At 42.6% G+C, this 27,441-nt stretch overlaps 3 protein-coding genes across 7 annotated transcripts in view; 2 read left to right on the top strand and 1 right to left on the bottom strand.

The window, feature by feature from the left end:
- Positions 1-1,048: 1,048 nt before the first annotated feature.
- Positions 1,049-4,913, top strand: LOC115826834 (MAPK regulated corepressor interacting protein 2-like). 3 transcript variants are annotated; one of them, XM_030790750.1, is made up of 5 exons: positions 1,049-1,126; positions 1,346-1,394; positions 2,773-2,906; positions 3,794-3,895; positions 4,515-4,913. In XM_030790750.1, exons 1-5 carry the CDS (start codon positions 1,075-1,077, stop codon positions 4,583-4,585), a joined length of 408 nt encoding a protein of 135 aa, XP_030646610.1. In that variant the 5' UTR covers positions 1,049-1,074; the 3' UTR covers positions 4,586-4,913. The 3 variants fall into 3 exon arrangements, with proteins under 3 accessions (XP_030646610.1, XP_030646609.1, XP_030646611.1); XM_030790749.1 differs by having other exon boundaries at positions 1,346-1,406; XM_030790751.1 differs by lacking the exons at positions 1,346-1,394; positions 2,773-2,906 and having other exon boundaries at positions 1,075-1,126.
- Positions 4,914-5,605: 692 nt separating this feature from the next.
- trap1 (TNF receptor-associated protein 1) lies at positions 5,606-12,425 on the top strand. Of its 2 annotated transcripts, none has more exons than XM_030790679.1 (18): positions 5,606-5,753; positions 6,064-6,225; positions 6,382-6,464; positions 6,729-6,869; positions 7,075-7,146; positions 7,380-7,540; positions 8,233-8,342; positions 8,494-8,567; positions 8,746-8,901; positions 9,097-9,217; positions 9,520-9,589; positions 9,843-9,990; positions 10,156-10,341; positions 10,532-10,670; positions 10,756-10,841; positions 11,045-11,190; positions 11,520-11,592; positions 11,779-12,425. In XM_030790679.1, exons 1-18 carry the CDS (start codon positions 5,633-5,635, stop codon positions 11,878-11,880), a joined length of 2,151 nt encoding a protein of 716 aa, XP_030646539.1. In that variant the 5' UTR covers positions 5,606-5,632; the 3' UTR covers positions 11,881-12,425. The 2 variants fall into 2 exon arrangements, with proteins under 2 accessions (XP_030646539.1, XP_030646540.1); XM_030790680.1 differs by having other exon boundaries at positions 5,606-5,760; positions 6,080-6,225.
- A 3,221-nt stretch (positions 12,426-15,646) lies between these two features.
- The window catches only part of crebbpb (CREB binding lysine acetyltransferase b), a 32,673-nt gene continuing 20,878 nt past the window's right edge, over positions 15,647-27,441 (bottom strand). Inside the window, exons 12-32 of one of the 2 annotated variants that reach the window (XM_030789789.1) lie at positions 27,204-27,325; positions 26,829-27,014; positions 26,137-26,487; positions 25,722-25,895; positions 25,308-25,485; positions 25,001-25,119; positions 24,170-24,409; positions 23,728-23,816; positions 21,729-21,809; positions 21,432-21,488; positions 21,221-21,298; positions 21,042-21,109; positions 20,754-20,904; positions 20,337-20,483; positions 20,105-20,218; positions 19,751-19,916; positions 18,905-19,072; positions 18,653-18,814; positions 18,268-18,549; positions 17,173-18,087; positions 15,647-17,115 (exon numbers count right to left, since the gene is read on the bottom strand). In XM_030789789.1, coding sequence (XP_030645649.1) covers positions 15,736-17,115; positions 17,173-18,087; positions 18,268-18,549; positions 18,653-18,814; positions 18,905-19,072; positions 19,751-19,916; positions 20,105-20,218; positions 20,337-20,483; positions 20,754-20,904; positions 21,042-21,109; positions 21,221-21,298; positions 21,432-21,488; positions 21,729-21,809; positions 23,728-23,816; positions 24,170-24,409; positions 25,001-25,119; positions 25,308-25,485; positions 25,722-25,895; positions 26,137-26,487; positions 26,829-27,014; positions 27,204-27,325 — 5,228 coding nt within the window. In that variant the 3' untranslated portion in view covers positions 15,647-15,735. Of the gene's footprint in view, positions 18,088-18,267; positions 18,550-18,652; positions 18,815-18,904; positions 19,073-19,750; positions 19,917-20,104; positions 20,219-20,336; positions 20,484-20,753; positions 20,905-21,041; positions 21,110-21,220; positions 21,299-21,431; positions 21,489-21,728; positions 21,810-23,727; positions 23,817-24,169; positions 24,410-25,000; positions 25,120-25,307; positions 25,486-25,721; positions 25,896-26,136; positions 26,488-26,828; positions 27,015-27,203; positions 27,326-27,441 lie in introns of both variants that reach the window. The other variant, XM_030789788.1, reaches the window with a different exon arrangement.

Raw genomic sequence — 27,441 nt, 5'->3', positions numbered from 1 at the left:
GTATTGCTGGCTCCTCGAAAACAGCTGTTCTTCACAGTTGGTCTGATAGGAATCCCTCAGCAACAAACACAATGGTTTTTTTCTTCTTTCCACTATTTGTTGACAGTGGACATAAAGGGTGCCAGACAAACTGACATGAGAACTGATATGAGAAATGACAAAACATTTTAAAACACCACTCGTAAAATATACTCTCAGTATGTTTGCTCTATAACACAGTTATGACTAAGCATGCTCGTTCTGTGGCCTAGCATGAGCGAAAGAGTTAATAACACAGTAACATATAACATATAATATGTACGTATGATTCTGAAAACTTGAGGTAAGAATACTATACAGCAATGGTTCTCCTCGTTAAAGAACTTTATCTGCAGAATCAGACTATAGAGTTGAGCCATGGTATTTTGTTCGTTAATCATAATGAATAAGAGATATAATGCGCCCTAAAAATTCATAGAAGGGATATCAGAAGTCAAGAATTAAGACGCGAGTCCTTTAAGATTTAAAGGAGGCGTGTAGCGACGTCAGCTGGCTGTCGGTGTGCGCGAACAGTCCGCAGCTCAATGACAAGTTCTGTTTCAACAGAATTTGGTATCGCACCCCCAGAGGACTTCTACGATCACAGTCACGACTGCCTCTGCGCAGATATTGCAAGAAAACGCCAGTTCGAGCTTGGTGCAAACCGAACAAATCCAGCAGACAAACTTCGAATGCAACTTGGGCGGACCAACAAATATCAACATATATAGTTATATATTCATACACTCCACTGGTTATTTTGCGTCGATCAGTAAGTTACAGAACAGTTGTCTGCGTTGAGCGTAGAAGTGTTATCATGCCAGGACAACTTTAAAGCCTCCCATTTAAAGGAGACTGGACGAATAAATAACAAATTTATCAAATATCTTTTTTTTCTTTTACCACACTGGATGCGACAACGGGCAACTTGTCAAAGAGAGCTTAGTTTGGTTCTCATTTACACATATTTCTTATCAACGGAACCTCTGTGAACACTGAACTAATACATTACCCGGGGTACTTGAAAGACCCTTGAGCGGAGTTTGTTACCACATTATGTACACAATAACAAGAGGTCCCAGCAAACTTGTAACACAGCGACGAACAGGTGAGTGTTAAGCACTCTTTGGCCTGCATCGGAATCATTTCTCACAGTTTATTCGCCATACAAATGCAATCATTTTATCATTTTGGCCATCTCAGACTTTTTTCGTTTCCATTCCACGATGATGTGAAACATGAAAATAAAACAACTAATGTTGTGTTGTCGCAATTATATAATGTTTAGCATGTCACTTAGTTGTATAATTAAAATATTTTATTACAGGCCCAACACAACAGATTGACAACGGCTTCAAGAATAAACAAACTTCTTGGTCAGTATCAAGGTTGGTAACCATATCTTCAGCTCAAGTCTGTGCACGTGGGTAGGACACCTGAGAAAGACAAATTAATGCAGCCATGGTGGGACACACGCGAATATGTATATATGTCCATTTAACTGTTAATGTAACAGAGACAGTCAGCATCGAGCGAATTACCGTTGCCTATCAATTAACTGATCTGTGTTATGGCACTAAATTTACATTACTTTACGCCAGTCGAGTCGTCATCTTAGCACAGAAAAATTCGGAGCAAGTGTACTATTTTGTCCGTAGAGCGTCAGTTTGACTCTTTAAACAGTTTGACTCTTTAAATACTGTCAATGAGACTGTTTCCAAAATACTTCCATTTAACAGAAGCATGGTATGACCTTGCATGATGCAAGGTTACGTTGCAAGTGTGCTGCTAGGTCAAAACACTGCACTGCTATTCATGCTTGTGAGACTTCACTGTTACCATTAACAGTTACAAAATCTGTTTGGAGCTTATAGCAGTTTTTTACCCACAGATTATTATGTCGTCATCTAGTTTTGTTGTCCGACAGTCGAGGAAATCTCTATAAGTGTGGAAAAAGTAGCGAGTTAAATGGAGTGTGGTGGCTAAAAGGTTGTGTTTAAGTATTTAGGAGTAAAGGTAGCTAGCTAGGCAGATAGTTAGCTAGTCTGATCTCAAAGGTGGAGCTTATGGAAAGACCCGGTTAAATAACCGATTAATATTTACGAATCGTAATTCATAACAGAGGATAGGGAAGAATTCTTAATTCTTAAATCGTTATTTTGTTTGTAGCCTGCTCAGCATGCCTGCCTTTCGTAACTGCGTCCCCATAGTAACTTGGGATGTATCGGAAGTATGGCAACAACGAAGGTTCAAATGCAAAAATGCCTGGCCGTTCACGCCAAACCTTGACAGTATCTTCTTTTAAGAAAGCGCACTGTTCTCCATTTGTTTCACATTTCAAGAACAGTCCCGTCCAGTGTAATGTTTTCTTGGATTAGTTCATTTTGAGTGAGTTGAAGTTAATTATTAGATTAGAGTAGGTTGGATTAAACTTTATTGTCATTACACATAGTACAAGTACAACGAAATGCAATTTTACATCTTACCAGAAAGTGCAAATGGTAGAATAAGGTGCTGATGAGGCAATATTTACAGATAATGTGCAAGGGATAAGGCATATATGAGTTATGTACAGATGGAATGAAATGAATATTATATCTGAGAACAGGTACAGTTGATTTGTTTTTTGTTTGATAAATAAGTAAGTAAGTAAATAAGTAAATAAATATATAACATCTGCATTTATAGTCCTGGTTTCTTATTATCGGTGAAGATCAATATTGGTGACATAAAAATAATATAATTTCTTTACAGTTCCCCTTCACCAAAACTTGTGTTCAATGGATTGAACAAGAAAAAATATCACACCCTGCCTACCCCTCAACTCAACTTACAAACTGAGGGCTTCACTTCAGCACATGAAGAGAATGTCAAGTTCGTATATGAAGGTGATCCAGTGCTCTTGTGACATTTTGGAATCAAATAATTTTATGTTAATACAGTTTAATGGTGGTAAGCCTAATTCTGTTAAAGTCAGTGCAAGTTGGTTGTCACATACTTAAACTTGATTTTGACCATATATCTTTCATTCAACTGTTCCTGTGAGCTGGACTGCCCCAGCTGTGGTAGACAAATGAAGATCACATAAACATATGGAGATTCTCTTATGTCACTCTTGTCTCACTGCAATCATAATGTTATGTAGCCTACTTACTGTGCTGCTGGTCTATCTTCACGCACTTGTACTGACACAGATAGCACTATAGATAGTCATATGCCAAGTCCTACTTCTCACACTCAGTCAATGTCACTGCTAGTGCACACACTTTCTCCTGCTAACTGCGTGAATGCACAAAAAAGAAAGAATGAACAAAAGAAACAGATTTATTGTGACTAATATGTTGTGACTGATAAATTGTTGGAATAAAAAAGGAAATATTCTCAAAAGAAGGATTACAGATAGGTGTAGCATTCATGTCAACTCAAATTTAATCATTAAAAAAAGCTAATACATAAGCTGTTCTCTGGTCACTAATATGGAAGTTTCTCTGTCATCAAAACCATGACACTGAAAACAAAGCCAGTGGAATTTATATGAGAAAATAAACCTTAAAACCTTGAACTTTTTTATTATTTGCTTTTACATCTTGTGTAAACTGATTTTTACCTTGATACTTTTTGATGTTTATAGATTTTACAGTGTAGTAGAATTACAGGGAAATATGCTTCAGCGCGATTCTCATTTCAACAAATTCATATCAATGAATTGTTTGGACTCCATAATTTCACTCTGCTGAGACTGATGAGAGTTTACTGTTTTTGTTTTCTCCTGCAGCCTGGCAAGAGGTAGAGCAGCAGTTAGGAGATGATGGTGAGGGAGCGAGTGGTCAGGGACCAGTGCAATACACTGAGAAAACTCCCAACCCAGAGCTGAAAAGTGAGTGGCTTTCAGTCTCATTCTACTTTACCTCTCTATCCTTCTGTCTATACTGCAAACCTGCATTTCACTTCCTAGATTATGCAACAGGATAATGGACCTGGTTAATTAATCCAGAACGCAATGAGCTCATGAGACTCAGTCATGATTAAGCAAAACATCCTTCAGCATGAGATGCTCATCAGAAGACAATCAGTGTTAAAATCCTATATGCCATATATGACATCATTATCTTTGATAGAAATAGATGTGATTAGTGTTTAGTCAATAAGAAGATGCACACACACAGGTATAATTGAAATAGAATATTTCACCGAGATCTCTTTTAATGACTGTAGCTCCACAGGATAACCATAACTGTACCTCTCAAATATATCCAAATTCAAATATCAGTCTTTTCCATGAACTTTTTGCCTGGTGTCCTAGATAAGTGAATGGTCTGTTCAGATAACAAATGCAATATTTATCACCTAAACAGTGGTACTTTCCTAAACATGTATTTGATCATATATGCTGGTAGATTATGTGATAAATACAATGATAATTAGCAAGATGGTAATGATGACAATGGTAGTTGGTATTAGAGTACTTTATAATTGTGTCTTTTTTTGTTCCACAGACTTTGTGCCTATTGACCTGGATGAGTGGTGGGCTCAGCGTTTCCTGGCCAACATTGACAGCCTTTCATGATGGACAGACGCATCAAAGAGCGGCAGGCACCCAAAAGTGCCTAAAACAGGACAGTGTCACACAAAGTTGACTGAGTGATTTTGAAGATCCAGCAGAAAAAGTGACCGATGACACTGAACAGCCAGACAGGCATTATGCAAGACATCTAAGAACCTCTAGGACACTGACACATTGCCAAGGCGTTTCATCCATGTGAAGTCTAACCTTTTGTCCTATAAGTAGATTCTGCTACACACTAACCTTCTCTCATTTGTTCAGTCAGAACAAAAAAAGTTTGTTGATTAATATTTTTTCCATATCTTTATGTGAGCCGCACATTGTAACAAAATGATATGCCTGTATTTCCTTAATATGCAGTAAATTCTATTTTCAAAGTATATTTTGTACTTGTTTGTTTCTCGTTTAAGTAAACTTCCCTTTTTATCTATTTTAATTACGAGATAAATATTGGTGGTCCTTTCACTCTATGGAATTTATTTCTTTATTAAGCATCATTAAAATGACTCTTTATGTATTCTGACAGTCATGTAATTTAGCCAGTCATGTTAACTCAGTTTTCCTCAACGTTACAGATACCAGGCCGATCTATTAAGAGTCTTCTTTTGTCAAAAATCACTTGATGTTTGTTTGGTCTTATATAGGAACCATATTGCTGCATGTTGGCAATATGGCGAAACTAGAAAAATTTTATAGTGCTTTTTTTCCAATTTACTGTGCTGAACGTACAGTCCTTCAGTTCTTAATTTTAGTATTTTGAATCCGCTGTCTGCTTGTTTCAAATAAAGGCTTTAGATCCCCCGATTTTAATGTTTTGAGGTAAATTAATGAGATATTTTCTATCATACCTTATGTTCCTAATTAATTAATGGTATATATTATGCAACGGATCTTATAAAAACGAGTAATTTTACACCGGCAAAGGTTTGGTTACTCTATGACATCATCAGCAAGCGCTGAAAGGGTCCTCGAGCTCAGCGACGACGCATACTTGGTTAACACTCACGCTGTATTTTCCAGCGGTAGGTCAAAGCATAGCACATAGCAAAAATGTCCCGTTGCCTAACATTCGCGAAATTTGCTCTTGGAGCCTCTCAACGGGTCAGCTCGCGGCTCGTTTCTTCCACTCGAAGTTTAAGAAGTAGGATTGTGACAGGAGCGCTCAGCAGAGGTAAACTGTTTTATCTAGGTGTTATGCAGTTAAACTTTAAGCTGTCATATGAAACCTGTCCACCTGTCAAGGTATAACGTCACGATGTGTATGAGCCGATTTATGGACTTTTTAAACGCGTTTATGAAATACGGATACATGACTGACAGATGTCTGCTTAATTGACTGTAGAATGGCATGCAAAAAGTATGAAAATCAGTTGTATCTTCATATCTAAATAAGGTGTCATTGCTCGCTGACATCGACAGACTGTGTTACATGCATACTCAGATCGGTGCTCTTGCATATAAACTACTAATATCTCTGACAGCTGATGCAAATGCAAGGCTCCAGTATCATACGAGATCCCGACTGCTGGGCTCTCTCTATCCCGGTGCCAGTGTGACCTATCGCGCCTACAGCACACAGCAGGCAGAGAGTGCGGAGGAGGAACCGCTGCACACCATCATTAGCGATACTGAGAGCGTTCAAGGTAACGGACATATCATTTGTCTCTCGTAGACTCCACCATACGACAGAAAAGCTAAATATTCACTTTTTGTCCTCCAGTCTGTTCGGGATATGTGTAACAAACTAAGTTTGATCATTTTTCATTTTGTGTTTTTCTGCTTTGCTCCTGTCTGTTAAGGTTCCCTTTCTAAACATGAGTTCCAGGCAGAGACTAAGAAACTGTTGGACATTGTGGCAAGATCTTTGTACTCAGAGAAAGAGGTTAGAATGTTGTTTTGGTGTCAAAATCTAGCATCTTTTTTCAAAACAGTTTTGATTAAGAGAGCACACTCTTGCTGGTGATTAATGTATGTGATGTCATAATAAGAGAATATACCAAATTGCCCATCCCAGTGTTGCTAGGAATAATATTACAATCACAGGGAAAAGTCCCTGTGATTGTAATACTGTTATCTTAAGATTCTCTGCAGCAGTCTCCATTGTTTCACTACAAACTTATTAACATCCCACATGTCCCTTGTTTAGGTGTTTATCCGAGAGCTCATCTCTAACGGAAGCGATGCCTTGGAGAAGCTACGACATAAGCTGATATCCGGAGGAGGAGAAACTGCATCCATGGAGATCCATCTACAGACTGATGCAGCTAAAGGCACCTTCACTATTCAGGTATATGCAGGCATGAAATCCACAATCCCACTGTGTCTTTTATGGAATACTTGTATAGGTGTTTATCACTCGTATGTTTACCATTACTAACACTGTACCTGGTCACTGTGGTGTTGTATTATTGTTCTGTGAGACTAAATGAATTTAAACCTGTTTGACCACAGGAGAACACTGTCGCCAACTATACTTATTTTCCCTCCTCTAGGATACTGGGATCGGGATGACTCAAGAGGAACTGGTGGCAAATTTGGGTACCATTGCACGTTCTGGCTCAAAGGCACGTCTTGATTTCTGTGATGTCTTCCCTTTGTTGATCATGTCCATTACACCTCTTTCACAAATGGGTTTTTTCGTGTTTTAAATCTCAAATTATGACAATTAAATCACCTGCTCCTAAATGTCTTTCTCCTTTCACTTTCTTATTTTTTTCTCTCTTCCATTTCCTTTCCATTCTCTTGTGTTCTGACCTCTTCCGTTTACTGTCTGTTGCGTCGGTCGTTTCCTGCGCAGGCATTCCTGGATGCCTTGCAGAATCAAGCTGAGGCCAGCAGCTCTATCATTGGACAGTTTGGTGTGGGCTTCTACTCAGCCTTCATGGTCGCAGACAAAGTGGAGGTCTATTCCCAGTCAGCGGAGCCAGGCAGTCCTGGATACAAGTGGTCCTCGGATGGGTAAGATTTAGAAATAGTTGCTTGTCATGGGAGAGAATAGGGACTGAAGGAGAGAGAATTCAATAACATGAGCATTGGCTTCTAAGGAAGGAAGTATATCATAAAAATAGAATCATTTAGAAAGTTATCAGGTTATTAAAACAGACGTTACATGTATTTGAGAGACATACTTTTCTTATTCTGTTGATAGACAATATTTTTAATTCTCTTTGTCAGATTTCTATGTTTGAAACCAATTCACTTTCTTAAATAAATATAACTATAGCATCATGATGACTTCGTTTGTCAGTTATTTGAATGCACGGTTCCCACGAGCCCTTGAAATCCTTGAAAGTTTGTGAATTTGAGAAAAAAAAAATCAAATCCATGAAAGTTTTTGAAAATAGACATAAATAGACATGGGTTATTGAGAGTGCTTGAATTTATATATTTAGTATATTTATTTAATCTTTTTAATTGTTGTCTGTGAGCTCCTGTAAAGCCTGCTAGTTCTCAGTATAAAAATTCTCAGTGTTGTAACAATAATTAACCTTGATCCATGTCTCAAACTATGCCGTGTTGGGTTTTTGAATTTGAGGAAATTGGGCCTGGAAAGTCCTTGAATTTGATCTTTAAGAAGGTGTGGGAAGCCTGTGTATGTCAATCTGTGTGTCAGTTATTTACAGGTCAGTATCTGATGTTTGTCTCTCCAGGTCTGGAGTGTTTGAGATTGCAGAGGCTACCGGTGTCAGACAGGGCACCAAGATTGTGCTCCATCTCAAAGCCGACTGCAAAGAGTTCTCTTCTGAGGACCGTGTGAAAGGTACAAGAACTCTATGAGACTTTAAAGGATATTTCAACTTATTTTATCAACTTACTTTTACTTTCAGTGACGGTATCAGTTTTGTATTACAGGCATCAATTCAGTTGTGGTCTGAGTTCCTACATACAATTGCTTTTTTCTAATTTTGCAGAGGTTGTGACCAAGTACAGCAACTTTGTCAATTTCCCAATTTTTCTGAATGGTCGACGACTCAACACACTACAGGCGAGAGCTCAGTCTGGCACTGTTACTGAAACCTCTCTCTCTCTCTCTCTCTCTCTCTCTCTCTCTCTCTCTCTCTCTCTCACTCTCTCTCTCTCATATACTTATGTTGGTAGTACTGTTTGGTCAGTTCCCTCACATTCATTTGGCCTCTTCTCTCTCTCTCTGCCTGTGTATCCAGGCTCTCTGGATGATGGAACCTAAAGAGATCAGTGAATGGCAGCATGAGGAGTTTTATCGTTATGTGGCACAGGCGTACGACAAGCCCCGTTACACCCTGCACTACCGTGCCGACGCCCCGCTTAACATTCGCAGCATCTTCTACGTTCCCGAAATGGTAAGGAGGTGGCGCCGTTTCACAGAAACGGGTTGGAATTGTACTTTACCAGTCAGCAAACATTTGACGGAGGGTCAGCGCCTTTTTTTTTTTTTTTGACGTTATTTTAAAATATAGTGAGTAAGATGGAGGTATTCAATCTTTTTTTCTGTTGTTCTCTCTCCTTGTCTTTCTCTCACTCTCGTTCGTAAACAGAAACCATCTATGTTTGATGTGAGCAGGGAGATGGGCTCCAGTGTAGCGCTGTACAGCAGGAAGGTCCTGATTCAAACTAAAGCCACTGACATCCTGCCTAAGTGGCTACGCTTCCTACGTGGTCAGTTTCTCTGACTTCTCTCTTGTCTTTGAGTGCCCTCACACATCACAGCATAATTATTTTCTCTCAGTGTTTTCCTGCTCAATACAATCATGACACAGTCCTGTCTCTCTCTCAGTAATCGTTTGGTTAAATTTGGGCATCAAACTTATTTCCATCCCACATCTGAAGCTTGTAGGAGATTTTTGGCCAGTTGTCAAAAACCGTTCTGATTTGAAGAAGTAGCCTCAGAAAAGTACTTAAGCTCAGTTTGTGTTAGCTAGTGCATTTGCTAAGGTGTGTTTGTGTGTGTTAATCTGTAGGCGTGGTGGACAGTGAAGACATCCCCTTAAACCTCAGCAGAGAGTTACTTCAGGAGAGTGCTCTCATCAAGTAAGATTATTTCATATCTCTAATCCCTCTCTTCATAGTAAAAGCTTTGTCCATTCCAAACATAATTACAATTGCATTTTCTTACTGTTTCCTTTCTCATAATCTTCTCCTCTACCCCAACTGCTCCCTTTCTCCTCCTGTTCTTTCTTTGTACCTTCCTCCCCCTCAACTCCTGTTCCCCATCCACTTATTTCCTTCTCCTGTCTTTCTTTTGAACACTTGTATCTGATTTTTCAACTAATTTCCCCTTCAGGAAGCTGAGAGATGTTTTGGAGCAGCGAGTCATTAAATTTCTGCTGGACCAGAGCAAGAAGGAGCCGGAGAAGTACGGCCATTTCTTTGAGGACTTCGGTTTGTTCATTAGGGAGGGCATCATCACCACCCCTGAGCAGGACGTCAAGGTGACAGGACACGAGCGTTCTGGGGGAAGATTGGAATTTTTTTAAACATGGGTTTTAGTTCAAAGCTTGACGATAGCATTCAGTCGGCCAGTTTCCCCATCTGCGTTAGGTGATACAGGTATTCGTCGATGTCGATCCTGACCCGTGTCTTTATATATGCTACAGGAAGATATAGCAAAACTTCTGCGCTTTGAGTCCTCGGCCTTGCCCGCGGGACAGCAGACCAGTCTGATGGAGTATGGCTCTCGCATGAAGGCAGGCACCCGCAACATCTATTACCTGTGTGCTCCTAATCGCCACCTAGCTGAGCACTCCCCCTACTTTGAAGCCATGAAACAGAAGGACATGGAGGTGAGAGTGAAGCTAACACTGTCTAACATGTACTGAACAGTGGGCAACGCTGATTTGGGTTACATTTGGGTTTAATATCTGTGTTTTGTGTTAAGGGAGTTAGGTTTCTTTGGATATTACTCAAATTTACGATATACAGAGGAATGCTGAACGGAACCTGATGTTCTTGGCCCACTCTCGCCCCCTGCAGGTTCTGTTTTGCTTTGAGCAGTTTGATGAGCTCACCATGCTCCACCTCAGAGAGTTTGACAAGAAGAAGCTCATCTCTGTGGAAACAGACATTGTGGTAGACCACTACAAAGAAGAGAAGTTTCAAGATAGCAAGCCTGGTAAGCTCCCATGATCATTTAAACAGTTCACTTTAAGATTAAGCACAGAATTTTAGTGAAATTCATATATCTGTGCCTGTCGTAGCATCTGAGAGACTTACAGAACAGCAGGCAGAAGACTTGATGGCCTGGATGAGAAACTTACTGGGCCAGAAAGTGACAAACATCAAGGTAACAGAAGATCCAGTTCTGTGTTAAACATCAACTACACATACTAACACAGTTTCTAGCCACTTCACAGAAAAGTTCATTCATTTCCATGACACAGGATCATTAAATTCTCCATAGGTTAGTGAACGTGTTCATATGTATGTTAATGGCACTCTGTGCTGCCCGGTGAGTGAATGGTTTTCTCTGGCTTGTGATCCACTTAGGTGACCCCCCGTCTGGACACGCATCCAGCCATGATCACGGTGCTGGAGATGGGGGCAGCGCGTCACTTCCTACGTACTCAACAGCTGGCCCGTAGCTCAGAGGAGAGGGCACAGATACTGCAGCCCACGCTGGAGATTAACGCTGGGTAAAGAGAAAAGACAGAGACTGCAAGAGTGGAACAGAGAGAGAATAACAATGAGGAACACACGACGAATTCTCTGGATACATGGAAGGAATTCGGATATTTACGTAATTTGTGAAAACAGGGAGTGTTATGATAGACAGAAGATCTACACAGTGTTTCTTATGTTCAGCATAAATATTCATCGGTTAAACTACATCAGTTTGTTTGACAAGACTAAACCCCTCTCTGCAGCAGCGCTTCTGTAAACGTGCAATTACGAAATATTTTATGTGTGGGATTCCGTATGTTTGAGCTTCACGTGAGGACATTTCTCTCATTTTGGATTTTAGACATGACCTGATAAAGAAGCTTCATGCACTGAAAGACTCAAACCCTGACCTGGCCCAGCTGTTGCTTGAGCAGGTAAGACACACCTGTGGGCAACACTCGCAATTCCAGTTTAAAATCTGATACCTCATGTCATCAAGTACTTTAGCTGTAAATGTAAGCTTTTATAATTAATATTTACCACTATTTTAATTTGTACATTTTCCCCTTGTACATTTAAAATGGCTCTGTGACAAAATTCTGTTTGCTCCATGTTCGCAGATCTATGATAACGCCATGATTGCGGCCGGGCTTAACGACGACCCTCGGCCTATGATTTCACGTCTGAATGACCTGTTAACTAAAGCCCTGGAGAAGCACTGATTCCGCCTCCTGTGTCTGTATTAACTTACCATGCTAGTCCTTAGGACCGTTTCTCAGTGGTCCCACACTGTTCCATGGCTTCATCCTCCACAGTTCACTCTGGTCTCACTAAACCCTGCACCCCCCTCAGTGAGATGAAACAGCCTCGCAGCCATGGGATGACGGAAAGCAAGAAGAGGCACTCTGTGTGGAAAAGGAAAGCGACCATATAAAATTCTGTATTTTGGTTGATGAATGATATGCGACTCTGTCAGACTGGGCTCTGTTTGTACCCGAGAACTCGTTTTAAGAAAAGAAAAAAAAAAGATTTCATATTCCATAGTATCCCATACAGGAGAAGTCGATTCATTGCTAACTCTTCAAGGATAAAGGCCGGTAGGCCTGTGTGTGACAGAGATCTGTATTGTCATTATTACCTGTTCATTTTATTTACATATTACTTTCCATGATTGTGTTTTGTTAGTAAATGATCCGTATTATGAAAATTTTGGTAAAATCTAATGATAATGTCTGTTTCTTGACCCCCACCCCTCTATCAGCCAACATTTTTTTATATGGAAGATTGATGTATATAATAAAGTTTATTTGAAATGTGTTAGTTGCCATTTTGTTTGACTAGTTTCATGAACACCAATTAGCTTGGGTAGACGTTTTTCTTCTACGCTAAATGTTTAACCTGCTCTAACCAGTCCCGTTACTTAAAGTTCTAAATAATTCCACAAATTCAGACGTTATATCAAATCCTCGATGGATGTGAATCTTAAAATATTGCAGCAAATGACTTAACATTAGCCTTCGCTGAACTGCAGTTGCTCTTATTGGACACAAGGAGGAGCAATGGAACCAGAAATATGCACATCATGAGAGGCCAAGGGGCCGCACACTGTCATTTCTCCATTGTTAGTCGTCTTTGAGGGTGAAGTCCAATCGTGTTCTTGTGCGATGGGTTTGACGTACTCAGGGTTGTCAAAATAATGGAAACGCCAAACAATAAGTGATTATTAACCGATAAAGAACTGAAGTATACTCTCCAGAGCCCACAATACTTTTCATTTTATTGTTGCACAGATTTTAATTTCTTTTAGTAGGATTTTGAACCTTTCTTCACGAAGTTGGAAATCTAGTTCGCACCGTACACTATTTCTCAAATGAACTATCGTCCAGGTCTGGGAGAAGCCATGCAAAATATCTGACATGTTCCTCTTTATCATACAACTAGTCTCGAATCCAAAGCGCGGACTGTTGGACGTTATTATCTCGGAACACAGGAATGTACTGTGGAAACAATGTGTACATAGTTGCATAAAATCATTTAACATTTTTTTCACTGTAATTCTGCGCTGCAAGTAATAAACATTACCAGTTGCTCCAACGAGATCGGTGTTCCAAACAGGGCCACCACCATGTTAAAACTCACAGTGTCCGTTCCCAGTTTTCTTAAGACTTTTCCAAGTACAGCCCACTGACTGAAACTGAGTAAAACGTGACCCATTTGGCCATTTTACTTTGTTCCATCGCTCATAGAGTGGGTTGTTGTGGTGATTGCTTCATTTTGTACGCTGCTACGTGTTTACCGTGGTTACAAACATTTTCGTCGTGCTTCAAGCGTTGAGAGGCTAATGACGGACAGTATTTGATGCAACTGGATCACGGAAGTATAGATATAGCCTAGTTCTCTGGTGAATTTTATGTTGGTTTGCAGAAGCTGTTCTGTTAAAGTATCCGCGTGTCGTGGTCGATTATCGTCAATTTACCACCGACTCTCTCCATGCGTTTTAAAATGTTGGGTGCTCGTTGTTTCAGGTTTCAACCCTGTTTCTCTAGACGTTTCAAATTTTGCCAGTTCCATGACTGACGCACCTGCAATTCCGGCAGTAACATTCAAATTCTTTCAAATCTGCTCGATCTTTTATGTTTAAGAAACGCATGTATTACAGTATTTTAATACGTTTCATACAGCAAAAACAACATGACAAATAATACTGAAATTAATAGAGAATCGTTTTAAACTGACTTGGTTACTCCAAAAGAAATGCTTTTTCATGAGGTGTTTCCATTGTTTGGTCTGCTTCCTGTATGTGCTTCCAGACTGAGAACCTGGTTATATTGTTTCTGTGAAGTTTCTTTATGCGATACTTGACACAAAACCCAATTGCCCAAGAGCTGTGAGAGTAGTCGTGATTAATAAGCTGGCAGTTGCCGTCATGCACTGATAGAAGAGCAAGGTATTCTAGTTGGGATGACAATCCATTTTCTGCAACCGAAGTGTCCTGTTTGCTTATGAACACGAACTGCCGTCTTTGATGCACTGACGTAAAAACCTGTGTGCCTACTGAATCCAGGGTATAAAAATAAAGCAGTCAAAGCTGAAGGAGTAGTCAAGGCTAATAATTCAGCATAGGGATTTTTCGAGATAATAGTCAAGATAGCCGAAGTCGAATCTGTCGCCCAGAGCGCTTTCACGTGGAATTCATAACAGTATAGGCATTACCGCTAAACAAACCCTAACCCTAAAACAATGCTGCTTACAAGTGTTAAGAGACAGGATGCGGTGCAGACGGCCATCAGTCCTTTCCCAATCTTGCACTGGGAACCTAAATGACTTTTCCCAGCCAAGCATTAACAAACCGGATCCATCCCATCAACTACTCAACAAGCCAGTCATAAGCTGAATAAGGGCCCTTAGTGTTGGGCAACAACAACAAACCATGCAGTCCTCTGAAACCCAACGACTGGGATTGGGAAACAATACCACTTGGTGATACAATCAGCTCACACTGAACTACACATGCATAAGGGCCAACACACATGCACGAAAGGAATAAGACCACAGTGTCTGTTGCACACAGTTTATTTAACAACGTGGTATATAAGTACGAAATGAGTTCTTTTAACCAGTTTATACAGTGATTTCAATTTTTTTCCTTGTATGTACAGTATCTCATCAACCTGTCCCATGATTTACATTAGAGAATAGTTCACCCTCAATTCAAGTTTAATGTGGGAGGAAAAGGGATCGAGCAGAAGAGCTCTCTTTGCACAGATCAGCAGTCAAACAGGTAATCCATCTCACCAAAGAGCAGGCTGAGGATTAGAATCGACGGATTTCAGAAATCAAAGGAGAAACAAAGCAACTTTTTTTTTTTCTACATCAGAGAGACAGATACTGGATCCTGGCCAGTATATTACACATTTGGGCACCTTAGAATAAAGAGCTATTGCCACATTCGGTGTGCAATAGCCTAGCTCTTCTCTGTACAAATGAATACCAATCTCCTATAAAGACTCTACAGTATGGAGAGAGAAAAAAGGGTTTGTCTCCCAAAGGCATGACCTTTTGAAACCCGGTGCATCAGAACAAATCAGACAGGAATGAGGATCATATTCCCATATTAATTATCTTACAGTTTCTCAAACACAAAAATGCAGTTTGCAAACGTACAAAATGAAAATTTTTAATAATAAAATCAAATCTTTTTTTTTCTTTTTTTTGTCTTGAGAAATGTTCATTAAAAAGTCCATACCAGAAAATAACAAAAAAAAACAAACAACAAAAAAAAAATTAAAAACAACATAATACAAAGACCAGGATTCTTTTCATGGCTGGTCTGAACCAAAAAAATATTCTTTGTGATTCTGTTCTTCAAACAGTCCCTCCACATGTCAGAGGAAAGTAGCAGTCCCTTGGTTTAAGATAACCATTCACAGTCCACAATCTTGTCATCAATTTTTTTTTTTTTCATTTCATTTTCTTTTTTTTTTTTCCTTTTTTTTTTTTAGATTTCTGTAAGCGACAGTACAAAGATCACAATGAAAACCACGGGCATCCTCTGTTTTTGAGTGTCTCTCAAAATGCTACAATCTTTCCACAAACTTCTCTAGCGTGTCTCCCGTGGTATCCCCTACCATACTCAAGTCACTGTTTAGCCCTCCACGATTTGGTGTGTTAAGCTGTGGGAGCATGGCGCTCTGCTCCGGGGTACACAGGTGGCCTTGCTCCATGGAGCCAGGCATGGGTCCAGACAGGCCAGGGTGTGGCGAGCTGGAATGAAGGGAGGCGTGTTGAGGAGAGGGCTGCGGCTGCATACGCGGGGACGGGCTGGAATGCGGGGGCTGCTGTGACGGGGGACGGGGTGATTGCACTGGGGCCGGTGACCTCACTTGGTTGCCCAGCGTACTGGCCATGGATTGCCCTGGTATGTGAGTCCCCTGGGGCTGTCCCTGCAGCATGTGGGGCTGCGGGCTCATGGAGTTGGGTGGCGCCGGAGAACCCATCTGCTGTTTCAGTATCTGCTGGGGCAGTTGCGGTTGTTGCTGCTGCTGTTGCTGGAGCATCCGCTGCTGCAGGAGGTTCGGAGAGGCATCCATGCCCATGCCGGGCTGGCCCATCTGTGCCATGGCTGGGATCTGGCCCATGGGCCCACTGCCTCCCTGCATCGCCATCTGCTGCTGCATGCGTATCTGGGAGTAGCTAGCTGTGCCTTGTGGCTGGGGGAACTTCCCATGGCCTTGGGGCAAAGCTCCTTGTTGCTGCTGCTGTTGCTGCTGTTGTTGTTGTTGTTGCTGCTGCTGCTGCTGTTGCAAGTGTCGCATGAGCTGCCGGCGAAACAGTTGAGGGTTTCCATTGTGTGCAGCGTTCATCATCTGTCCCTGAGGCCCCATAGCAGACATGCCCTGAGGTGCAGCTTGCTGAGGCTGCTGCGGGGGCATTCCAGGCCTCTGCACTGCTCCAGCTTGCATTGCTGCCATATTCTGCATCCCGGCCTGAGCGGCGAGCATGCCCTGTGGGTTCTGTCCCTGCTGCTGCTGCTGAGCCTGTTGGGGTTGGTTTGCTTGGTACTTTGCTGTCCGCTGTTTGATGAAGGCAGCCATGAGGTGGGGGTTGGACTTCAAGATGTTGAGGACCTGCTGTTGCTGCTGAGGGGAGCTTGGAGATTTGAGGGTGCGCAAAAGGTCTTGAAGGGCCCCTGGGGCAATACTGCTAGCCACCCCTCGCTGCTGCATACCCTGCTGCTGCGGAGCATGTGGTACCGCCTGCTGCGAAGGCATGACGCCCTGCATCGGGCGGGGCTGCTGCATCATGGGTCGCCCTATTAGTGGTGATCGTTGGCCTGCCTGAGTTACCTGAGGCTGCTGCTGCGGCGCCATGGAAGTTTGTTGCGGCGGCACCTGCTGTGGTGCGGGGGCCTGCGGATTTTGCATGGGACCTTGGAGCCCAGAGCCCCACGGGCCAGGCTGCATGCCCTGCATCACCTGTGGAACCCGTTGCCCCATCATTTGCATGGGTGCAACCATGCGTTGGTGGTTCATGGGGAGCCCGTTCATTCTGAAGTCCTGCTGCTGCTGCTGCTGCTGTTGCGGCTGTTTGGCTTTGGTCGCCATCTCCATTTGCCGTGCAAACGTAAGGGCAGCCATAGGAGGCTGCTGTTGCTGCTGGGGTGGCTGTGGTTGTTGCTGGGGTGCCATGGGCAAAGGGGACTGCTGCTGATGCAAAGGGGAGGACTGCGAGCCCGGCTTGCCCTGAGAGCCCGGCGTGGGGGGCTGGCTGTTGCGGCCGTTGTTGGGGAAAGCGTGAGCCATGCCTGCCACATTAGGGGCTTGAGGCTGGGGCTGGCTGGGTAAGGGCTGAGGGGTCTGAGGTGTGTTGGGCTGTTGCGGGGGCTGCTGCTGCTGCTGCTGCTGCTGCTGTTGCTGGGAATTGGGCGTGCCAGGGGCTGCTGAGGTAGGAGGAGAGGGCAGGCTCTGAGGCATGCCTCTGCCCTGCATGAGAGCCATGCGCCGCCTCATCATCTGGGCCTGCTGCAGCCGCTGCTGCATCTGCTGCTGCCGCAGCTTGTGCTTAATGTTGAGGCAGAATGGTACGGGGCACTTGTTCTCCTGGCAGTGCTTAGCATGATAACAGCAGAGCGCAATGAGCTGCTTGCACACGGGGCAGCCGCCGTTGGTCTTGCGCTTGCAGCCCTTGGTGTGCTGCACCACCCGCTTCATCTTCTGGCAGGACGGCAGGGAACAGTTGGCATTGCGACACTGGCAGGCGTGCACCAGGGACTGGATACAACGCTGAATGCTCAGGCGGCGGCTCTCCTGCGGACTCTTGGAGGCCTCTCCACCCTGGCTGTTACTGTCGTCATCCAGACCCAGACCCCACTTAACCATCTGGTGCTCATGGCCCTTTGAGTTATAGCAGTTAATGCATAGGTCAAAGTCCTGAAAAAGACCAAACAGAGGAAATTACCAACCATTAAATCAAGAAGCAACAGGGCTAATGTCAACTAATAGCACGCATGTTTGGCTGGCTAAAATAATCTAAGATATCTTTCGTTCATCAACATACTAGTATACTCTATGGGATGTACTGTGTTCTCTAGACATAAAAGAGTGACTGACCTCACAAACAGTGCAGTGCCAGCGTGTCTCCACGTGGTGTTTGCATTCATTGCACGTGTAGACAAAGCGGTCCTGGCCCTGGTTGTGTAGCTCCACCAGCATGCACATGGTGCTCCATTTGCAACGGCGAAGCGAGCTGAACTCCCAGTGCTTGTCCCGTGCGAGTGTCAGGAAGGCATCTCGTCCATCCATCAAGTCACAAGTCAGCAGCGGGTCAGGGTCCATGATAGGAGGAAGAGTGTTGATTACTGGACCAGCATGCAGGTGTATCACAAAGAAAACCTGGTAACAGAGAGAGAGAGAGGGTGGGGAGAGAGAAGGAGATTTGAGTCACAGCTCTAAGGTTTTATCTGCATCACAGAAATGAAAGGTTTTCATCTCTTACCTCCTTGTGCTTTTCCATGGTTGCGTAAAGCTTTTGGGACAGATCATTGGCTACATTCGGCATCCCAGGCTTTTTCTTGTTGGCTCGGCTCACGCTGCTCTTGTTTTTGTTGGTCTTCTTGTTGTTCTTCTTTTTGGCGTTCTTGCTGTCGACTTGGGTTCCCTAGAGGGAGGGAAGTCAGACAGCTGAGAAAAAAGCCTGGCATGACTTTTCCTCTGCCTCTCTAAAAAGCACTTCATCATTCACACTCACCTCTGTTGTCTCGGAGGAAGCAGTGTTCTCCTCTTTCTTTCTCTCCTCCTCCTCTTGCTCCAGCTCCTTGATGCTCTCCTCCAACACGTTGGGCCAGAAGTCGCCTTCAAAGTAGGGTAACTCATAGGCACTTGTCAAACGATCCTCAGTGGCCTGTTTAAATATGTCCTGCAAAATCAAAGGATTTAGTTATGCCCAGTGCTGGCACTCATACTCGCTGCCCTTGGTCTGAATAAAGAACACTGTAAAGACAAACAGTTCTCACACATCTGTACTTCATACTTCATTAAATCACACAAGTAAAAACAAAACAAAGAGGTCTGTGTTTGGCCAAAATTCTGAATTGAAGAGAAGCTGCAAACTGTTGAAAACACTGGCTGCTATAATAAATCCTGCCTAATGGCAAATGCTAACGCCTTCCATCACTAAGTTATGAGCATTTCCACAAATAAGCGCATCTAGAAACAGAGACTATTGCCGAAATATGATCTATTTCTAAATTAAAATATAAATCATTTGTACTACTGTTGGTTTATATGTAGAACTGCAAACTGATGATCAGTGTTCTCTTCATTTAAAATGAAAACGAAATTTAATGTAACACTAATTTTTTAAACAAGTAACAAATTTTTCCTTAACCAGTCATGTATATTGCACTGCTGTAGAACACTGTAATATGTATTCTTGAACCAACGTACAGACGACATGTTAAAGTAATACCTAAAAGATGAGTTCTGCCTGATTGTTGAAGTAAGTAAACACCTCATGCTATTATGTGTCATTATCACTTATGAAATGTCACTTACTGTATGCACTAGACCCCACACATTTGTCAGACATGCTTACCTTATAGTCATGGATGATCCTTTCTGCAAAGGCCTTGTCCAGCATTTTACGGTACCACTCCTGAAGTCTCTTGGGCTTGGGGATCTTTTGATCAGGAGGGTGACAGTGGAAGATATAGTCATCTCCTTCACTGGGCGGGCATGCCCAGATATGGCCGGTCACATATCTACGTAAAGAAAGTCGTCAGGGTTAACCACGTCTTACTGACTCTAGAAAATGCTCCTACAGTCTAGAATCTTCTGCTTTTCATTACACATTTCATCTTACTCAAACAAACTGCAAATTCTCCTGATTAACTGTAATTTTTTTTTTCCTGTTTAAAACCCCAAGTTTTGACCACAGTGCGCAACATACCCAAGTTTCTTCACATATTCCAAATAGCCAATCAAAATTTCGTGGTAGACTGCAGTTCTCAGCATCCGAGGCCTGAAGAAGTGAATACTGTCGAGGTACGATATGTATACCCGTCTGTGGAAAGGTACAACAGAGGACAGGACTTCACCTTCATCCTTCTTCCTGGGAATCTAACTCTCATATAGTACACAAATGGGTTATTCACACAGCAGTTTGTGTGCAGTAGTGTTACCTGGTGTTGGGGAAAGGGCACTCGGATCCATACTCCTGGACGTGCATGCCGAAGAAGCACACATCCACCCCATCTATCTCTTCAAACGCAAAAAGTGCTTTGGTTCGGTAAGGAAAGCTTTCTGACATTTCTCCTGCGTCGACAAACCTGTAGAAACAGAACAATGATGCAGGCTTCAGATACCGAACTGCAAATGTCATAACCATGTTATGTGCGTGTACCATCAAACAGATCTGTTTGAGAGGAACTGTGACAAGCATCTCTGCTCTTCTGTCACCAGATTTGGTCTAGACAGACGAGAGCGCAAGCCTTTTACACAAATATCAGCCTAGAACTCAGCTCTCCATTTCAAACCCTCAGGTTAAACAGGAAGAAACACATCGCTGTCAGTTTTAATGAGTCATTAGAAACTCTTACCTGGATTTCATGCCAGGTTTGACCTCCACAGTCTTGTCAGAGCTGGCAACCACTCGCACAAACACCTCCCCAGCCTCTGGGTGGTTCTGTCTCTTCAAGAACTTATTCACCCTGTCCTCTATGTAGTTCCCCAGCCTTGTGCTCTGTAATCCTGCCATTTCCATTAGACAGATTCGTTATCCACTATTCTTCAATGAATACAACTATACATACTATATAACGGTACAACAGAAGACGACAGTGGACAAAGTAAATAAAAAACAAGAAAAACAATACGAATCAACATACTTTTAGCTGTAAATTTGTTCTCCTTTCTTGATTTGGCTGACTTCTTCAGACAGTTGTCACAGATGAAGCTAAGAGGCCGGGGACAAAGAGAAAGATTTCAGTTTTAACATTCCTCTCAAACGCTAAATAGAAAAAGAACACCTGCAAACACGTTGGTCGAAAAAACAAAATGCATTTACCCTGAAGGCCAGATGACTTCGTAGTGCAGTACACAGATCTGATGCATCTTACGCCCACAGTCTTTACATTCAACAAACCTGGGCATTGAAGAAAAAAGGAAAACAAACATACCTACGTTTGACTTCAGATGAACACAGCTACTCTACATTAAAACAGTGGAATGACAACAAAAAAAACCAAACATTATGATACACCTATAGCATCACTTACGGTTCAGGATCCAACATGTCATTTTTCTTCTTCTCAAACTGATCCTTGGATATCATACTGGATGGAGACATGTGAGATGGTATTTAGCATAAGCCGTCAAACAAAAAATGCAATGTTTAATCGGGTGCTGATTCAGCCCAGACTCTTGTAGATTCCAGCTGTGCTCTACCCAAAAGTACCACTGGCACTTTAACAGCACACTGTCTTCAACACCAATACTACTGGCAGGAGCACATACAGACACTGAAGTGTAAATACATTCTCTAGTTGATTCTTTCTCTATAAGACAGTACTTACGTCTGTGGCTGTGCAGGATCGTCTCCCAGGGTGACGCTGTCCCCCTGGATCTCATTGAAGCATTTCTCACAGAAGTGATACCTGTCGGCAACAAGGCCATATTTGGGTGAACTGGACCCAGCACACAACAGCACAGGCAAACCATGGAAGGCAGCACAGCACAACAGCGCAGAACAGGTGGCCAGGTGGAGAGAGACGACACGGAGCAGACAAGCCAAGGCAGAGCACAGGTTAGAAAATCAAAGTCATGACACAATGGCAAACCATCAAAAAAAAAAAAAAAAAAAAAACATACAATGGGAAACAGAGAAGATGTTACAGAATGAACTACAGATGACTAATGAATTTCTACTCATGCATTCATGAACAGATTAAATCATTAAAGATCAAACTAATAAATCAAAGAAAATCTGTCTGAAATAGAAATGGAAATATGTATGTATATTTTGCTTATAAAACTGAATGTTTGGAGTTGAGGGATAAAAAATAAAAATGTTGAGACACATGATGTGTTCATTCAGTGCTAACAGAAGATATGTGCTGTGCTCAGAGATGTGCTTTAATGATTAGTGGGCATGCTCAGGTGTTACTGATGGGGAGGCACACAGAGGCAGTAGAACCAGGGGTAAAATGAACGGCTGAGGGAACAGTTCGCCGTTTTCAATTTCAAACCAGATCTTTTGTTCCCCAGCAGATAAGCATTTCCTAATGCTTGAAAACGGATTTCAAAAACACAGAGCAAACAGTAAAACTGCCGTTTTTCTCCCCTACACTTCATATTCTATTTTCACTGAGTAAGAGAGCGAGTTGTCCACCACCAAACAGAAAGTGTATATTCCACAAACTGAATAGTGAGTAGGGTTGGGCACCGAAACCTATACGACTGGTATCTACCAGACCGAAGCACAACGCAGGTTTCAGTGCCCCACCTCAGTGCCACTTAAATGCCCGAGCTGCCGATTGAAATATTCGAAATATTGCAAAATGACTGCATTATTGCAAAAACCAATAAACGCCACCCTTTAAAAAAAAAAAACGAACTGACTGTCGTGGGTTATTCTTAACACATAGCACATTCTGAACCCTAAAAACATTTTGTGACAAAAGCCGTTATTGTCCATTGTCAAGGCTTTGCAAGCTCACATTTTACAGCTGGAAACGTCAAACGGCAGTGCTGTTCATGAACACAACCCGATAAATTCGTTCAGTGAATCAGCACGCAGTATTCAGGTCAGGTGACACAACATGGCGGAGAAAGCAAACATAATGTTTCTGCAAAAGAATTGCTGAAGTTTGAACCTGGAGTTTGTAGAATACAAAGAACTCCAACACTAAATTTATTTCGCTGTTAGAATTACTATAACTGCTATTAAGTGTTAAATTATTGTAGTTAGGTTAGGTTTTAATTAGTACGTGAATTAGTTAGGTAAATTTATTGAGTGTTTTGCATATATTTATACTTACCTATTTAGTGTGTTAAGTTAAATGAATATACTGTTCAATTTGAAGTCCAAAGTTGCCTTAGAGATTTTTAAAAAAGCTGTTCTTTAATGGCGTCAGCCTCTGTTTTGTGCTTTTTTTTCCTTTAAAGTACCGGTTCAGGCACCGGCACCATTTTAAAAGTATTGTTTTAGCACTGGTGTTGGAAAAAACCAAACGATACCCAACCCTAGTGAGGTGGTGGTAACACACTTAGAGGGAAAAAGGATTTCAGTGGCACCATCTGACCACCAGGAGGAGCTGCGTTTTGTGTAGACACTCAGGAGATTTTAAAGAGACATGCAAGATATGGCTCATTTAGATTTAACAAAGCAAGACATTTAATTTACCTGCCACCCTTTTAAGATACTGAGAAAACAACTGTTTTGATAGTGTAGACTAGCTGGATGCTATAATCATCAGCCTAACCGACCAGCCCGATTTTCACTCCCTTCGTACATCACGGCCTCCATCCAAAACCACAGCTTCCCCATCTCCACACAGTTCAGCATGCTCTTACCTGTTTTGGTAGCTGTAGTATGTGCCATCTCTGGAAATAGTACACAACTGTTTCCCATAGCAGCACAGAGTCTGAGGTGAGAATTCATACTGTGGAGACATACAAACAGCAGATCATTACATTAATATAGGCCTTCATAATCTCTGTACACAATCTCTCCGGTGTCTATACCAATCTTACTCAGAGTCCAAATGCAAAGATTAACAACCCAAAATCACTCTCAGCTACAGGTAACTAAATTAGTAAAGGGTTCAGGGAGGTATTCCAGAAAGCAGGTTTAGTGAAAACTCTGAGTTAGTTAACTCACAGCAAGTAGTAAACCTTCTGATAGAAGAGCGCATGCCTTTGTTTTGCTAGGGGAACAAAGTCATAGGGCTCTTCTCTTAGGAGGTTTTCTACTTTGAGTTTTTCACACTTTTCACACATCATGTGTGGTCCTCACCTTTCTTCCACAGCAGTAGCCCAGGCCCTGCATGACAGGGTCTATCTCCTGCTCAAACACCTCGGCCAGTTTGGAGCAGTACTTGTAAACACGTGAAGTCTTGCGGTTGTAGAGCCAGGCGTTGTTGAACATGAGCCAGATGTCATCCACGTACTGCCAGGGCTCCTGATACTGCCCCGTGTCCAGCTTTCGCTTTATAGTGGACAAGTCGATCGGGTTTTTTACAATGTCAAAGTAATCCTGAGAGAGCAGAAAGAAGAAAAAACAGTGCTGCACTCAGTTCAACCAAATACTTCAATTTTATCTTGAAAAAACATTTTCCGTCACAGAGGACTTCAGCGGAAATAATTCTTGCTCATAAAGATGTCTCTTAATTTGGTCAGTGCTGTTCTGACAGTTTCAAACAATCTTTTCAAAGCTGCTAACACAAGTGTGCAATCATTAACTCTTCTTCCCATCTGGGTTGGCATTCTTAAAGTTTCTCAGAGCAGAAGGGCTGATAAAGGATCAGTTTTAGTTATTAAAATTGATATGGACTAAGGATGAATGCCCTATTTTTTCTATATTTTATGCACACTGGTCCTAAAGGGCACGTATACACAAATCCAGGCTTGTTTTTTTAGTGTACACTAATATCCTATAATACTCCACACCATCCATTTGTTTTCTAAATTATATCCCCATGTTTATGTGTAACCAGGGTTGATCTCTCCTTTTCTTGTTCTTGCTGAAATTAATCAAATGCCATCATATCTGTAAACTAGCTCAAGCACATGAACGGTAAATATAATGACAGCAGGTCATGTGGCCATGAGGTCAGCAGGACCTTACCGGGATACCCAGCAACATGGGGTCCACAGGCTGGCGAAACGGCAGTGACTCTGGGTCCTGCCTATAAAGGGCCTCCAATGTGGGCATCAAGGCTTGTCTGAGTTCTTCAGGCTTAAAGACTGCAGTGGGAACAAGTTATTGCATTGATACTCAGGTAGAGCAAATAATGTGTATAATTCAAGGTACTATTGGTTAGAAAATGTTATCTAAATAAATTTTACTAATTCATGCTTCTTGATGAAACTGTACATCTTTAGTCTCAAGGACATGTTAACAATGCATTTAAAAACTGTTGTGAACTCCTCACTTTTCTTGCGTGACTGTGCAGCTGGAGTAGATGATCCTGTGCTGCTGGCTCCACTCTCTTCCTCTTCTTTGGGCTCCACCTTCATGTCCTGCCTCTTTTCTTCCACCTCCATTGGCTCCTGCTTTGGTTCCACACCATCTGTCTCCTCCTTCTTCTCAGAGGATTTCACATCCTCGTCCTGAAGTGGTATAAACACATTAATTCATTTCACAGGCTTCTCTGATATGTATCTGCGCTGACAGAACGACTACTAGTAGTCCAGAAAACTGTAACTGATCTACTAGTATCAAACTATCCAGTGTCTAAAAGACATTCACCCTTGGGTCCAGGATGAACTGTTTGAGTTGATGAATGGCATTGAGTGGTGTGTGATATGGATCACTGGAGACAGTGAATTCTGTGTGATTTGCACACCTCTGTTTTGACTTCAGGTCGCTTCTTTCCAGATTCAAAGTCCTGATCGTCCTCACGGAGCTCTGGTTTGGGCTCAGCAGCAGGAAAATCAGGCAGAGTTTGGTGGGAGTGAGTCTCAGCCACGGATGCAGGTGTGGGAACTCTGTTGTCAACACTAGCCGCCTTTTGGGAGAGCTGGAACATTGGAAACACAGGGTGGACATGAGCTACAGCCAAAAGAAATCAATAATACAGACGCAAAACTTCACCAGGGTTAACAGAGGTGAAGCTAACTTAACAACAACAAAAAATTTGAGGTTTTCCCCTCATCATCCACTAACAAATTCGCATCTACTGCTGCACTTTGCACTAACTACATGATCTCTGACACCACATGGCTGCATGCTGTGGACTGAGGAAGCAAAGGGTTTCTCACCGGAGTGCTTGGGGGCTGCGGTTGGACAGAGCTGGGCTGCTGCATTTGCATTGAAGGCTCAGGCTGGGACTGCATGGGTGTGAGCGGCTGGGAGGGGGCGGGCGAGGAGCCAATGGCAGAGGGAGGACGGGGGAGGCCGCTGGGGATGTGTGTGGGGGTAGCCTGCCCGCCTGCTGAGGCAGGGGTGGAGGGTTGAGTCTGGTGCTGCTGCAGGTTAGGTGCTGACTGGGTGGGGGCAGAGGGTGGAGGCGTTGGACAGAGCGTGGGTTGGCCAGTGGGACCACAGAGCAGTGAAGGAGTCAAGGAGCCCAATGCATTCAGGGGGAGGTTAGAGTTTTGTGGCTGTTGCTGCTGGAGAGAAAGAGGTCACACAGGCTTGAGTTAAAGTAAACACCTCCACACATATCACTACCCATTCAGCATGTTTCAACCCTTTCAACCATCACTAAATCCCATTCTCTCCCACAGCACATCTCCTAATGGTACTGGGCAACAGCTTTCACACCTGCACATGGCATCATCTATGGAAAAACACTGACAAGTTTACTTGGGATTTTGACTAATTCAGAGGCTCCCACTGTCAGGTGATTAAATATACTTCATATGATTTAAGACAGTCTTTTCTCACTTTGTCTCAGAGAAAATTGATCATTGGTCAGACATGCAGTCACAGTGCAGGTGAACGTGCATACCTGTGTGATAGCTGCCGGTGCTGTCGGCTGTGCCAGGCTTACATTCACATTCATGGGGCCTGCAGAGGTTGGGAACTGGGTCTGATTCATAAACTGGTTCTGGTTAGGCGTCTGCCCAACCATGTTGTTAGTGTGAGCTCCCATCATTCCTTGCCCTTGCGGCATCCTAGAAGGTGACATGCCCATCTGGGAGTGGAAGAAAGAAAAGGACTAAAAAGACCTGTATAGCTCAATTAGAACACAACTAAAAAAAGAACAACGCAAGAACCTTTGAGTGCAAGTATAGTTGTAACATCACATTAAAACAAAAACAGGGAGTCTCTCAACAACATATGAAATGTAAAAGCAATAGTAAGTGTGGAGAAGAGTGCCCACCGCTGGTACAGAGGTCATATTCATCTGTGCCGGGTGGTTCATGGGGGAGGCAGCACGGGCCCCTACGGGTGACTGAGACATCGGTACGTTTGGCATCGTCATGGGGTTGAACTGATTCATTCCTGTTGGTTGAGAAGGACAGTAAATCAGTACATAAACATAGTTCCAGAGCAAATGACAATTTTACATCCCGAGCCACTATAAGCTAATTTGATTGACCGCTAATTAAAATGCCATC

This window comes from Chanos chanos, chromosome 13 (assembly GCF_902362185.1).
Source record: "Chanos chanos chromosome 13, fChaCha1.1, whole genome shotgun sequence".
Taxonomy (NCBI): Eukaryota; Metazoa; Chordata; class Actinopteri; order Gonorynchiformes; family Chanidae; genus Chanos; species Chanos chanos.
The sequence above is the reverse complement of the archived record's forward strand: the minus strand, read 5'-3'. Positions and strand labels throughout refer to the sequence as shown.

What these genes read in the sequence shown, in the direction of transcription:
- LOC115826834 (XM_030790749.1), top strand. Translation starts at nt 1,075, where the DNA reads ATGTACACAATAACAAGAGGTCCCAGCAAACTTGTAACACAGCGACGA. An exon ending in TGTAACACAGCGACGAACAG is followed by an intron (nt 1,127 to 1,345) that starts GTGAGTGTTAAG and finishes ATTTTATTACAG; the next exon opens with GCCCAACACAACAGATTGAC. An exon ending in ACTTCTTGGTCAGTATCAAG is followed by an intron (nt 1,407 to 2,772) that starts GTTGGTAACCAT and finishes ATTTCTTTACAG; the next exon opens with TTCCCCTTCACCAAAACTTG.
- trap1 (XM_030790679.1), top strand. Translation starts at nt 5,633, where the DNA reads ATGTCCCGTTGCCTAACATTCGCGAAATTTGCTCTTGGAGCCTCTCAA. An exon ending in CAGGAGAGTGCTCTCATCAA is followed by an intron (nt 9,590 to 9,842) that starts GTAAGATTATTT and finishes TTTCCCCTTCAG; the next exon opens with GAAGCTGAGAGATGTTTTGG. An exon ending in AGAAAGTGACAAACATCAAG is followed by an intron (nt 10,842 to 11,044) that starts GTAACAGAAGAT and finishes TGATCCACTTAG; the next exon opens with GTGACCCCCCGTCTGGACAC.